The following is a 13,391-nucleotide window of genomic DNA, read 5'->3' as shown; positions in this document are numbered from 1 at the left end:
CTGTATTGAAATATGTAACGTACATTCCAGACATAAAAATCAAGGTTGACGTGTACGGTTATATCCTGCTCCGTTGCTGTGTATATATTTTCTGAATGCTGTCACTTGGGACTTGTGCTGTTTCAGCATGTGGAAGGTATTTTTCCACTCTGCATCGCACTTTCTCTACGAGTATGTGTAGAGGTACAGCAGTATATATGTGTACAGCAGTAGCTGGGAAAGCTCTAGTACAGGCTGTTAGGCAAGCCAATGAGCCTGGCCTTGCACGAGCACAATATAGGTGTTTAATCCATGGAGCCTCTCAGGTGGCTTCAATGTGTTAACTGTGGTGTATTTCAGCACAACTAACGATGGCTGTAAAACTGAAATGCTTTTTGAAGCATTTCACAGGGCATTTATTCCATAGTTTTGTTTTAATGTCACTTCTAATCTTTGTCATATGCAGTGGATAAATTTATAAGCCATTCTGGTGAATCCAGTTATAGACATAATATAGAAACTAGAATTAGTGAAAACTTCATCACATATGGAAAAAACTGCCGTCGTCTGTGAAGATAAGTCATACCTCCAGACACTAAATTAGAATCTCTTGGAGCCAACCACATGGCCATAAGAGATTGAACTGATACAGTGTACTTATTTCCTGAAGATTCTTTAAACACCACCACAAAAAAAAAAGAGCTGTTGGCAGTTTCCATAAGGGAAACAGGTCAAAATATTACTACTTTCAAAAATGCATCATGTGATAATGTTACTAAAGGTACATCACTACTCCCTAGTCATCTTTTTGAGAGCAAGAGAATTCAGAGTTGGCAGTGAGGGCCATGTTTAATTCCTGCCTGGGACCAACATCACTGACTGCACTTCAGAGAAGAGCCTAACAGAGATGCTGCAGAGTCAGACAGTTTGTAAATCCCACCTGAATGTTGGACTTGATGAAGCATCGGTGCTAAGAGGAATGGAAAAAAGAAAAAAAAAAAAAAACCCACAACATTATTCAGATCATAGAGTATCCTAGATGGCCATTTTATAACGTGTTAAAGCATTTTTAAAACATGTCACACTGACATACATGAACTTTGGTATAATGCCAAAAACTTTCAAGATCAACCTTAATATTTGAATTATAAACTGAAGAATTCAGTGGAATAATGCAGAGATTAGCAGCTTTACAGCTTACTGAAAATCAAATGTGCCCCAACAGAACAGAGTTTAGATGTTCGTAATCATAGAGCAGTTGTAGAATTGCATTATGGGACCACATTTGGTAATTAAAGGTTAAGTTAACAATAGTTTTCTTGTTCGATACAACAGACAGTTTCAAGCTTTTCCCCCCTTCCCCCCCCCCCCCCCCCCCCCTTGGTATCATCTGTGTTAATTCAAAAACAAAGAAACAACCCTGAACCCTCAGTCCACATCAGGACTTATACTGCAGACAACTTCCCTGGTTTGGCTTATATTGTGCATGATCCCTGAGAAATGTACCTGTGGCTATCTTCAGGTGCTCTGGAGTATCTCCACCACTTCTTCTAGTGCTTCTCTAGGTTGACAGCATTGGTTTATAAGCACAAGATGTATCTTTGAAAGTTAGAAGGCAATAACACGGCCCTGAAGATGCCTTCTAGCAGAGAGCTCAGGTCAGGTAAATGGGCCAAATTACTCTTACGTGCTAGCTGAGCAAGCAGTCACGCTCCTGTGACTGCTGTCTATGGACAGCCCGTTACCGGCACATGGGGAGCATGGTGCTTTTACAGTAGTTGAACAGTAAGTTAAGACTTTGAAAACATGTCTAGTGTTTCAAGGCATTAATGAAGACCTATGCCATCCTGAAACCAGTCACCAGTGAGGTTCAAATACTGACAGCCCAGTTACCCTGAGCCCTCCCACTCACTTCCATGGGAGATGAGAGAGATCCCTCTGCAGTGAGCAGCAGCCTTTGCCTTGACCTGATGCCCCAGGCAACATAGCCGGTTGCCACTTAGGCTTGTGCTCCTGGAACAGCTATAATCCTTGCCATAAAGCCCTTTAATAACACTTCGTTAAGCCTCAGCTTTGTGCCCCAGGATGTGTGCTTGTTGGGAAAGGTTTGCTCTGGAGGCTTCACAAGTTTCTGTGTCTTTGAATCAGTAAAGTCAAGCTAGCAATATCCTTGATATCAGGGTACAAAGACATGATGTGGTTCACCTCGCTGTAAGGGAAGAGGGAGCACAGCTCCCTCTGTATGTTTGCTTCCTGGGCAGAAGGTGGCCCTGCAGCTGGGGTGAGCCAGTAGTCACCATAAGGACCACTGGGGTAAGCATGGGATTTCTGGAAGAAGCCCAGCCCTTTGCTGGAGTCTAACAGAAAGGGCTGCTGTGGGAGCCGGCTGGGGAAACAGTGCTGCTGCTGCTGCAGCTGATGCTCGCTGTACAAATGAAGCGGGTCAGGGGGAAAAGCTGTGGGCTGTGGCAAAACACCATGCTGAGTCTCCAGGACCTGTCGGTGCTGAGCACGGTCAGGAACGTAGCAGCTCCTCTGACCCATGCCATGCATGCCACAGTGTTCCTGAGGCCAGCTGTGGTCTGGGCGCATCCCATGGCGCGCAGGAGGGAGCAGTGTTTGCTGGAAAGGGTGTCCTGGTAGGCAGGTGTGGTCTGAGCTATGGGGATGATGAAACAAGTATGGGCTGTGCCTGAGGTCACCGCAGTCATGAGGGCTTATCGTCACCTCTTTGTCCTGAGAGGTATGTATGGACTGATTGTAACCATATGTGTCGTCACTGATGGACAGTGCTGACATCTTCAGGAGCGTCCGGTCTCGCAGGGGCTCTGGCTGTAGCAACCGCTGGTCCAGCCCCCGGTCAGCGCCAGGGCCACCAGCCCAGGCACTGGATGGCAGCTCACGACAGCTCTCCCGGGACCACCCTGGGTTGCAGGAAGCCCCTGCGCAGCTGCTGGCTTCTCGCAGCATTTCCATGCAGGTGGCAGGCAGTGCAGGCTCTCCTCCAGTCTTGTACGGTGAGCGGTTACGCTGCGCCTCCTCTTTCCCCAGGCTTAACGGGACATTTATTTTGGCCCTGAGCTCATCAGCGACCGAGAGTTGAGCTTGATGTGGTCTCTCTGGGTGGTAAAATTTGCATTTATTGCCATAGGTGCATTTTTTACCTGAAAGAATCAAAAAGTCAAACAGGAGGTTATTGCTAGCACCCGTGTCAGTTAACATACTCATCACTTCTCAGCACTGTGCATTTACATGGGTGGGGTGAGGATAAACAGCAAAGAGGGGAAGTACTTTTTTCCAATTCAGTACTTTTGACCCCAGATTTAAATATTGTTGACCTAAATAGCAGGGTGAAGCAGCAGGGAAAGGAAGTTTCTGCTAATTTTGGAAGTATCTGAAATTCATTTATGTTCCGGTTGCTGCACTCTGTGGGTTGGAAGATCTGCTGCTACAAAGGGTCACTTTAAAAAAAATGGTTTAGAGGTTTACCTCTGAGAACCCCCCACCTTACTGGAAAGCTATTTGGGAGGGGGGGAAGCATTTGAATGGCCTTTCCCGAGTGATGTAATGGAAGACCACCCTGCAATGTGAAAGGCTGGGGAGGGGGGGAGCAACATGGCCATGGTGCCTGGTTTGGGTTCTGCACACAGGTGAGGATGGAGGAGCCAGAAACAGCTGCTGCCTTTGCTGAGGCTGAAGCCACTTAAGGTGGAGGAGAAAAAAAAGCATCACCCCAGCCAAAAACTCTACCACACAAAGCACCAAGTATGGCAGCACATGGCAATGGCACTTGCCCTTAGCCGAAGGAAAGGGCTGCTAGGAAGCAAGGGGCAGGAGGAAGAGGGGTGGCAGTTCACAGCATGGAGAGAAACCCACCATAGGGGCAAGGCTGCCACTTTGGTTCAGGAAGCACTGGCTGTTTGCTGAGGAAGTTATTAAGAGTGGGTCCGTGCCGACCTAACGGATCATCAGGAGGCATAAACCTGAAAAAGGAAAAGAGTCACAAGGGTAACAAAACTACCTCGAGCTTTTGGAGCTAAAGTGCTGTCACAGCTCATGGTGCAAGTTTAAGGCAGAAAATCCTTGTGATCCTTTTGTAGCCTGGCCTTCAGAAGTCAGGCTACGCTACTAGACACAGCACCTTCCTGCCTGCCAAGCCAATACTTCAGCTTCATGTAGTTGTTTTTTCCTAATAACTTAAAACAACTGGGAACACACAGCAGCTTGGTGCAGCCCCAGCCGTTTCAGTGTCGCATCCTTCTCTGAAGCAACAGCAGTCTTCTGTGGTCCCAGCACTGCGATCCCCAATAGCAGCTCCCTTCCTTAGCAAACTCACTTTTCTGTGTCTAAATGCTTGTAGAAGAATGAGGTTTAAAGAGCCAGTGGTCAATTCAGAGCTACAGCTGATCATATACATGGTATGATAAAGAAGTCCAGCCTTTTTCAAGGATTCAGTAAACGCTTCCTGCTACCAGGCCTGCAAAAATGCTCAGATAAAACTGTTTATTCTTCTGTGCCACTGCCTGAATGTGATGCTTCAGGAAGAAACCTAATTAGCATCTCTGGCCTTGTTTGTAAATGAACCTGCACCGTACCAGCCCATGGACCAACTCTCTCTGGAATGAAGGGAGTCACGGGCAGGAGGGGAAAGTAACTTGTTCGTCTGCACCCACCCATGCACCACCAGGAATTTGTTCATCTGCATAATGAGACTGAAACCTCCAACTTCAGGCTATGGTTTTTGAGAGGTTCCCAAAGCTGTGCAAGAAGGTCCCACTGAAACTATTCAAATAAGCTTCAGAGTACCAGCTAGACTTTCTGAGGGAAAGGTTCTGAAAATCCCTACAAAATAGGAAGGAAAATATCATATAAATATTTGTAACTTATTAGTAACCAGGGAGGAAGCCTGGTGGTAGTTGAAGAAAATGGACTGGAGCTTTGAGAAATACAGCATGCTAATGTTCAGCAACTGCGTTTCTGTGAACAATGTAACAGGGAAACTGAAACCCGGTGCCATGCACTCCCATCCAGTTTTGGTGGTGGGAGAGCCAAGCCTCCATCCTGACTGACGGAGAGGGCCGCTGTGCAAGGCAGCTTCTCTGCTCACACTCGTCTGTGCACGCTGGATGTCTGCGTGTGCAGCTCCCCAGCCAAACTGACTGCTGATGAACACTTCTGGTAGTAGGAAACTCAGGCAAGGTTGGTACGTACAGGTTGAGGAGCATACAGCTCAGCCTGGCAGGCACAGTGCGAGTGCCTTAATGAAAACCTTCCCCCACGGGGATGGCTAGCAGGGCAGAGACACCAGCTTCTCGTCTCTCTTCTAGAAAGTTAGGATTAGAAAAGCATAGGAAAAAGGGCTGTTCTGCCTTGTAGGGGAATTAAAAATACAGCCAGATAGCCAGCCTCCGCTCACTGATTTAACTGTGTTATCTTGCTATGAAATAGAAATTAAAAGATACCAGGCCTTGGGTTAATGTCCCAGTTTGGATTGGAAGGAAGCAAAGCTGCTCGCTAATGTTGCCTTCCTAATAGAGAGGTTTCTTGAAGAGTGACTGGGGGGTCTAACACCAAAGCTGAGGGAGCAGGAACTAAAGAAATAAGAAAAGTTGCAGTAAATTCCCTTCAGAAGAAGGCTCATGTACTTCTGCAACTGGTGGGAGGTGTGTTGATGTTGGGGCTGACTTGGCCCATAATATTTAAATTAAAGATTGCTTAACAACAGCTGTCTCTTACCTGTTACTGACAAAAGAGTACATGAGTAGTCGCTGCTCAATAAACCATTTCCATTCGGGGTTTTCATTCTGGAGATCCCGGTAATGGTCATTGGAAACAATGACTCCATCTTTCTCATAGGCAACTTTCACTATATAGCGATCGTCGTAGCAAACTACCCTCTTGCCTTTCACCTTCCGGGATGGGGTGTACACAAGGATCGATTGCTTTTCAAGCTCTTCAAGGATGTGCTGATCTGGTAGGGTGGTTGGCAGAAACGGGGTGGGGGGTGAGGGTGGGAATCAGTTAATAATGACCAGGTCTCAGTCATGTGCTAGAAACCTGCAGGAATCTAAAGATGCTCCAGCACTTTAGGCAGCTTAAAGCAGTGTGATTTTCAGATGCACTGATAGCTGGTAGTTATTTGGCAACTTGAAAATTAGATCTTTTACAACAGCATCTAATCTTAAAATTTGAGATACCCTTTTTAATTTTTAAGTCTTATCCACAGAAGGATGGCCTGAATTCTACACCAGAGATACGCTGAACCCCTGTAGTTCCCTTTTTACCCCACTAGATGCTAGAAGGCTCATAACCAGCCCTGGTATGAGTGTGACTGGGAGATAAAAATGTGCCCCATAAAAAAATAAACTTATTTTGCTGCCATTGAGGACACTCTGGCTTCTTGTCATTCCTGCTACACAGAAAGTTGGATCCCCAGCTGCCTCATATGCAGCTGCAGATGCCAAGCTGCTGGCATAAATCTGGCAGATCTATTTCCATACAAACTAAATCTCACCTCCCTCCACAGATTTCAGATGGTGCGTTTCCTTCTCCTGGAAGAGACACTCATGTAGCTCCTGTATCGGGGTAATAAGCTAGCAGATAATAGTCGCACAGCAGTGAATGCTTAGGATACTGCTGCCTTTGGGTAATGTGTGAAACAACGTTGTTGTCTCCCGGCTGGCCTTAAAAGCTATGCAGGCTCATTGTGAGCAGACAAACTCACTCTTTCATTAATTCAGCTGGCAGCAGCTAGTGCTTCTAAAGCAGAAAGCTCAAAGCAGTTTAACAAAGCCTTGTATGCAGTTTTAGCTGCTAGCCAGAAGTGTGTGGCAATAAATTAATGACTAAGAAACCTGATACACAACTTGCACTGTGCTTGTCTTTACAGGGCAAAACCGTACTGGACTCTTCACACCCCCTGCCTCCAAACTGCACCTAATAGTTACCAAATTATGCCCAGGACAGTGACCTACCTGCAATTGGACTGTCTTGTCGAGGGGGCTCCTTTCTCCAGAGCGGGACAAAAACCTTGATGTACGTGTGCCCCCTTTCTCGAAACCAGTCCACTGCCAGCTGGATCCCCCAGCAAGAGAATACCTCTTTGTTTCCATGACTATAAAAAAAAAAAAAAAAGAGGAGGAGGATGGTGAGGCAAAACTTTCAAGAAGCTTAGAGGTCTCTTGAACTGAGCCAGTAATGAAAAGGCTTTTGTATCATTCACCAGTTTCCAAGAAAACAACCTGGCAGGGTGTCCTGGTTGGACAGATCCAGACACCTGCTCTAGCGGAACCAGAAACTTGTTATCTGAAGCAGTTTGGATACTTAAAAACAGAGGTATCCTACCCCCCTTTCTATGACCTGCCTGATAGCCAAGCCTGTTGCTTCCATCTGTATCTGGATGGACATGGGTCCTAAGTACCACCAAGATCTTAGGCTGTGTCAGACCCTTCACGTGCCTTGTCTGATAACAGTTTGAGGAGTGGGAGTTTCTTCCAGCACAAGCAGAAATGCATGAGAAATAAAATGTGGGAATTTTCTTCTGTCGTAAGTGACATTAGGGATTTTAATGTCTGAATCAGCTGCAAGTGTGATTGCAGGTCAGTCTGCTGCTGACCCCTTTCGGAAACAGGAGTCAAACTATGGGTGGAGGAAAACTGTAAGAGGCAGGATAGGAATATATGGAGAATCTAACCCAGGACACCAAAAATGGGACAAGACCTCAGTGGAGATGGCCACAGGCACCTCAGGCCCATCTTTATCTTGCCATAGTTGGTGGATTTTGTCTTCACTGCACAAAGAGGTAGGAAAGCCCTACGAGAGGTGCTGTAGAGGATGCAGGCAAGGCAGGTTCTGGAAAATTATCCATATTCAGAGAAAGACACAGAAAACAACTTCAAGAAAAACAATTAGGGGTGATATCCTTCCTAAGTTTCTCCTCCTTCCCCACTCTGAAATTTTAACTGCTTGTCATTCTCTTATCTAAAATTTGACTACAGTGCAGTGCACGTGTAAAGAAAGGTAATTTGTTAACTACCTCTGCACAAGGAAACAAAAATAAACTCTACACAAAGTCTCAAAATTAATAAATGCCCTCACGGTATCTACAGAAACCTCATCCTTGTACTTTGAGCTTTCTGGATATTATCATCACAGACTCGCTCAGGCTTTCACCTCTGCAAAACGTATCTGTAAATGGTACTCTTGCTTACTACACCTACCTGCAGTGATGGGCCAGTCAAGGATGGTGCCACAGTCTTAAACGGCTCTCTCCTCACCACCCCCCAGGAATTCAAGTCTAGGTTTTGCCTACATCAGCCTCATAACCAAAGCTCCATCTTACACCTAATAATAATTTCAGTGCTGAAATGGTGACCACAAATGAAAAATAGTGCAGCTTGGAGGAAGACATACAGTTGTTTATTAATAGCTACCCAGGCAATAGGAAGACTTAAAAAAACCCTCCACCAATAATAAATGGTCTGAAGTGCTGGATGCATCTAATCACCATTCTAAACAACTGTTTTGTTTGGTTTTGAAGGATAAGATCTAGCCAGGATAGGTATAAAGTCACCTGGACAGGTAAATTGGAAGTGCACGTGACTTTTTCAGATAACTGCCTTTAAAAGGCAGTCTAGGTACATCTTTAACGCCATGACTCAAACAAAGGTCAACAACAGCCTGCTTTAACATTGACTGCTCATATATATGACTACTCATTACCTTGTCAGCTCTAGGAAAGTAATTCTAGATGTACCCCCAGTACAAAAGGTAAAGCACTCAAGCACAAGTGATTCAGCCAAAAGGACAAGCAGAGCAAGTGAGAAGAGGCACCTGGACTTGTTTCTCAGCGTTATCACTTAATCCAGTTGCTGCTACATCGCTACAGCCAAACCTGGGGAATGTTTATCTGAAATAGCATGTACATGCATGGTGCACTGCAGTGTCAACACAACTGAACACCAATATCTGCTGTGCAATGGGGCGGGGGGGGGGGCTTTAAAACTTTACATTCTCCATGCATGGTGAATTTGTGTTGCCTGACAGCAGACTGGCTCCTGTCTGTCACCTTTCCTATCCATCCCCACAGTCCATGGACCGTAACTGCTCTGTCATAACTCAGTCCCATCTCTCTCCCCTCTGCCAGCCACAGGGCACTTGGGTCACAGATCAGCAGGGCCCATCTCTCAGAAACTGAAGCAGCAATTTGGCCTTGCTGTGTCTCCAGCAGTTAATCTGTAATTAGCGTGCAGTGGTTCCTTTTCAAGTTGTGCAATTCCAACCCCTTTGAGAAGAAGTATAGTCAAAACAATTTCATTTGAAAACTGCAAATGGCCCGTCTCCACCTGGTTGTGACACAGCATCAGCCACAGCTTTGGCAGAAGGGAGGGAGCCTAACACAGGTCTCCACTGGCCTAGGAAAAGGCCTTTGTACCTACCACAGCTTAGGCTAGATAGCCACTTCAGTGTGCAGTGAATAGGCTTATGACAGTTCCCTTTTCATATTAACACAACTCCACTTTTTTTATTTTACGCTACCCTTGCTAAACCATCCTGCCCACTTCCCACAGATAGGCTGGCAGATGGCTAAGTTTTTCATCACATCTGATGGAAACGCAAAGTGTACTGAGATGCTTGCCTAGTAAGACTGGCTGACAGCAAGGTTATTTTCCATTCAGTTTCTATGGATAGGCTGATTGATGATTGGAGACCGCCAGCTCATGCACTTTATTACCCTGGGGCATATACAGACTTTTCAAAGCCTCACAGCTTGCAATGGGCCCACAATGCCAACTCTGAAATACTCCAGAAACACCGATCCTGACATAGAAGTACAAATGCCCATGATCACAGAATGGTAGGGGTTGGAAGGGACCCCTGGAGATCATCTCGTCCAAACCCCCTGCTTGAGCAGGCACACCTAGCGCAGGGGGCACAGGACTGTGTCCAGGCGGGTTTTGAATGTCTCCAGGGAAGGAGACTCTACAGCTTAAAAATCCACTCAGCCCGTGCTCGCTCTCTCCTGGCCCCGCAAGCAGGACCAGGAACAGTCATCAATGGCAGGCAGCTCCTGCCCAAGCAGCACCACCTGCCTGCGTCACGCAGGAGAGAACACTTCGATCCGCCTCATGGCTTGTGATGCCAGTCAAACACGATCACTCTCCTCTAGTGACCAACTACAGAAATGATCGCTTAAAGTATAGTCCTTTCTCCACACTGGCAACTGCTGCGCCAAGCTTCAACTTTTTGACTGCTTCATCCCTAAACTGCTGCTTCTCCTGCAGGTTTATGGTTGTTGGTGTTGGGGATGATGTTTTCCCAGCAAGGAAACCTAACATCCCTTTTCCTGACTTCTGCAAACAGCCCTTCTTTGTCTGACATCAGCAAACCAGAAAAATTACAATGAGGCTACTGCAAGCACTCATCAAGCCCAGCCCCTTAGCCAAAGTAAATGCCATTCAGCACCATTTTGGAAAGGCACCCGAGAGAGGAAAGCAGCTCCTTTCAGGCTGCTTCAGTTCAGTATGAACTGAACTGACAAGCTCAATAGTCTTCTCCATCATCCAAGTATCCAACTTTATCAACTTTATCAAGACAGAGCTTGGGGGTGTCTGAGAAGAGCTGTAAAACCTTTTCCTTTCTGAAACTCAACAGTACTTCACATTCCTCTAGTTCCTTTTAGGTGAAAGATGAGGAATCCGCAGCAGCACACCAGCCTTCAATAATCTAGCAGGCAAACATGTCTTGGACTCATATTTTGGAAATTATTCTACAAGATTTGAATTTTACATGCCAGAAGCACAGCTGGCTTCTTGAAGAAGTATTTTGGTGGGCGTGTGGTCTAGGAAAGCAATACGACGTGCCGGCTCTGGCCATTTGTTGCACATACCTGTAATAATATTTGTTTTAAATAATGTCTCCCATGCAGGGGCTGGTACAGTGGGATGTTCTCAGAGCTTTCCCAGAGTACTCCAAGCTCAAAACACGCACTATCTCACTAGCCACCAAACTGCACTGGGCCTTCTGCTCAGTGGCAGGGGTGCATCTTCCGCCACCTTGGAAACAACACTGCTCTCTGCCTTGTCCACTTCTGCCTGCTCTAAAAAAGCCCTGGTAAATTGGTGAGGACAAGGTTGTGCCAGGAGAATGAAGTCAGGGGTACTATTGCCCCTGACACAATGAAAGGGTAGGTGCTCAGCTCAGCTGCTCTGCCTGAATGGGTTCTCATTTCTTTTGCAGAGAGGCAAGAGGGACACCCTAAGGAGGGTCTAGGGTGAAAATGTAAATGGGGGCAGGAGATCCTAACACCTGGCTACTGAGCACATGGCCCAGTCAAGGCTAAGTGATTTTGCTCTGTTGTGTATTTCTCACTCCTCAAGAGCTGCCCTGATAGAGGAACCTCTCATTTTCAGATGGGATTTCTCCCTTCATCCAGAAGATGGCATAATTTGCTTAGTCTCCAGTTGCTCTGGATGTGCTTGTCCCCTTTCCCCTCTAACCAGAGGAGATGTGGTCTCATCTCACCTCACAGCAAAGCTAACCGAAGGAGGAAGCCCTCCTCCACCCTGTCCCAACCTGCAAGGACGGGCTTGGCCACGCTGAGCAGGAAGGGAAGTTAACAGAGGAGAAGGGTGGATAGCCAGTACGCCCTGGACTGTCGACTGCTGGGGCCTCTGGCCATTCACGTTGCTCAGGTAAACAGAGGCCAACCTGTGACTGTCTTTGGACTTCCCAGCCACAGGGACATGCCAGGCTCCCCATCAGTAAGAGTACTTTCACAGTGTCAGGGCACTGCTTGGGAAATGTAATTGGCCAGGGTGGGTTGCTATGACATTTCCCAGAAACAGAATTAATTAAGGAGGAAATGAGACTATTCCATGCAAGTCAGCTATCAATTCCCTGATATTTCCATAAAAATGAAGCCAAACCAAAACCCAACAAAAATATTCAAGCTGGGAACATTGCTACAGTTTACTTGCAAGTCAAAATGGTACAACTATGATGTTGTTAAGAACCACAGCCACCCGTCTTTATTTTCCTTCTACTTCTTAGGTTAGTTGGGCTGTTCTGCCTATCTGGTCATCAGTTTTTCCTGGAAACGTATCAGCATATAGGTTTAGAAATCCTATGTACCCATTTGAAAGGGCATGTAAACATCAATGGTGAAATAAAGGGAGAGAGAGCTGCTGAATCACACTGCCATAAACAGTAGCGGTTAGCTAGCTGGTGGCTAATGAAAGGTCAAAAAGCGGAGTGAGCCAGTGATTGCATTTGGCATGCATATCTATGGGCATAGAGATGGCAGGTCCCCTAGAAGCTGTGCCTCAGCCAAAGAACAGGAATAAGCAGTGGTTCATACATTATATGTCAAATACATCATTTCACCTGAAGAAAAAAGCATACTTCAAGCCATCAGCTTTAAAATTCAAAAGCTTCAGAGGATGAAAGATCCCTTTTAGGAAACAGAGCTTACCTCATTGCAACATTGCTGCCATCAATCACAATGGGTCTCAAATGATCAGAAGAATCACTTTCATCTTCTCCAAGCCACTTTGACCCTGATGAAGCGCTACATGAGCCACGGGCAACAAGCTTTAGCGGGGAAGGCTGAGCCTGGCTCTCCAGAGCTTGAGGTTTGCTCCCCATCCGAATCAGCTCTTTCAGCACATCATCCTCCAGGGCCTCTTGGCCCAGGTTCTCCAGCACTTTGCAGATGTCCTGCTTACCATAGCCCAGCTTGCAGAAAAAATCCAGCTTGCTCTGGTGAACTTCCACCCCTTCTGTAGAAACACTTCTGGAGCGCGGTGGCACTGGCTTGCTAGAAAGTGAACTGGCCAGTGCCATCTTAGCGGGCATTTACGTTCCTTTAAACCCAGTGCTCCTGTCTTCTCAGCCTCATCCAACAGGCATCAGCCTGGTGGGGGAAAGATTAGAAACAACAAAATTCAGGCATTAAGGAAGAACACGCAATCTCAGTTATTTGCCTAGTGCACAGCAAAGAGATGATCCGATCAGCTGTCTTCTCTCTGAAGAGGCTGTCCAGTCTTCTCTCAGCATTAAAGCGTTTTTCTGGTCCACTCTTTTTTATAAAAGCACTGGAGTGTCCCATGCAATGTTTGTCACTCTCCAGGCATTATGTCAGACAGGTGTCATCCTACTTCATGAGCTATGCCAGCCTGTCTGTACACAGACACGCTGTATGCGTAAGTTTGTTCTTCAGACTTGTCTCACAGGAAATGATATAAAGCCCGGTGTAACCGGGGATTTTCAATTTGCTCAGTGTGGTTTGTGAGCCACAGATAAAAATCTGTCAAATATTGTTGGATGAGCTCAGATGCCATAGCAACCTAACAAGTATAGCAAATTTCATCGAGTGATTTAAGGAAACATGTTCTTTGCAAAGTAGCTGGGAA

The 13,391-nt window shown here is 46.2% G+C and overlaps 1 protein-coding gene and 1 non-coding gene across 2 annotated transcripts; both read right to left on the bottom strand.

The window, feature by feature from the left end:
* Positions 1 to 998: 998 nt before the first annotated feature.
* On the bottom strand, positions 999 to 12,956 carry ZC3H12D (zinc finger CCCH-type containing 12D). Its single transcript, XM_075087974.1, has 5 exons — positions 12,452 to 12,956; positions 6,954 to 7,093; positions 5,716 to 5,950; positions 3,856 to 3,962; positions 999 to 3,143 (listed from the first exon to the last, which is right to left on the bottom strand). The coding sequence occupies exons 1-5, from the start codon at positions 12,832 to 12,834 to the stop codon at positions 2,101 to 2,103; spliced, it is 1,908 nt and encodes a 635-aa protein (XP_074944075.1). The 5' UTR covers positions 12,835 to 12,956; the 3' UTR covers positions 999 to 2,100.
* On the bottom strand, positions 9,975 to 10,185 carry LOC142055852 (small nucleolar RNA U3). The gene has a single exon (XR_012660096.1). It is a non-coding gene; the product is annotated as a small nucleolar RNA U3 (small nucleolar RNA).
* Positions 12,957 to 13,391: the final 435 nt, after the last annotated feature.

The sequence above is a fragment of the Phalacrocorax aristotelis genome, chromosome 3 (assembly GCF_949628215.1).
Source record: "Phalacrocorax aristotelis chromosome 3, bGulAri2.1, whole genome shotgun sequence".
Taxonomy (NCBI): domain Eukaryota; kingdom Metazoa; phylum Chordata; class Aves; order Suliformes; family Phalacrocoracidae; genus Phalacrocorax; species Phalacrocorax aristotelis.
This window is presented reverse-complemented; position numbering and strand designations above follow the sequence as displayed.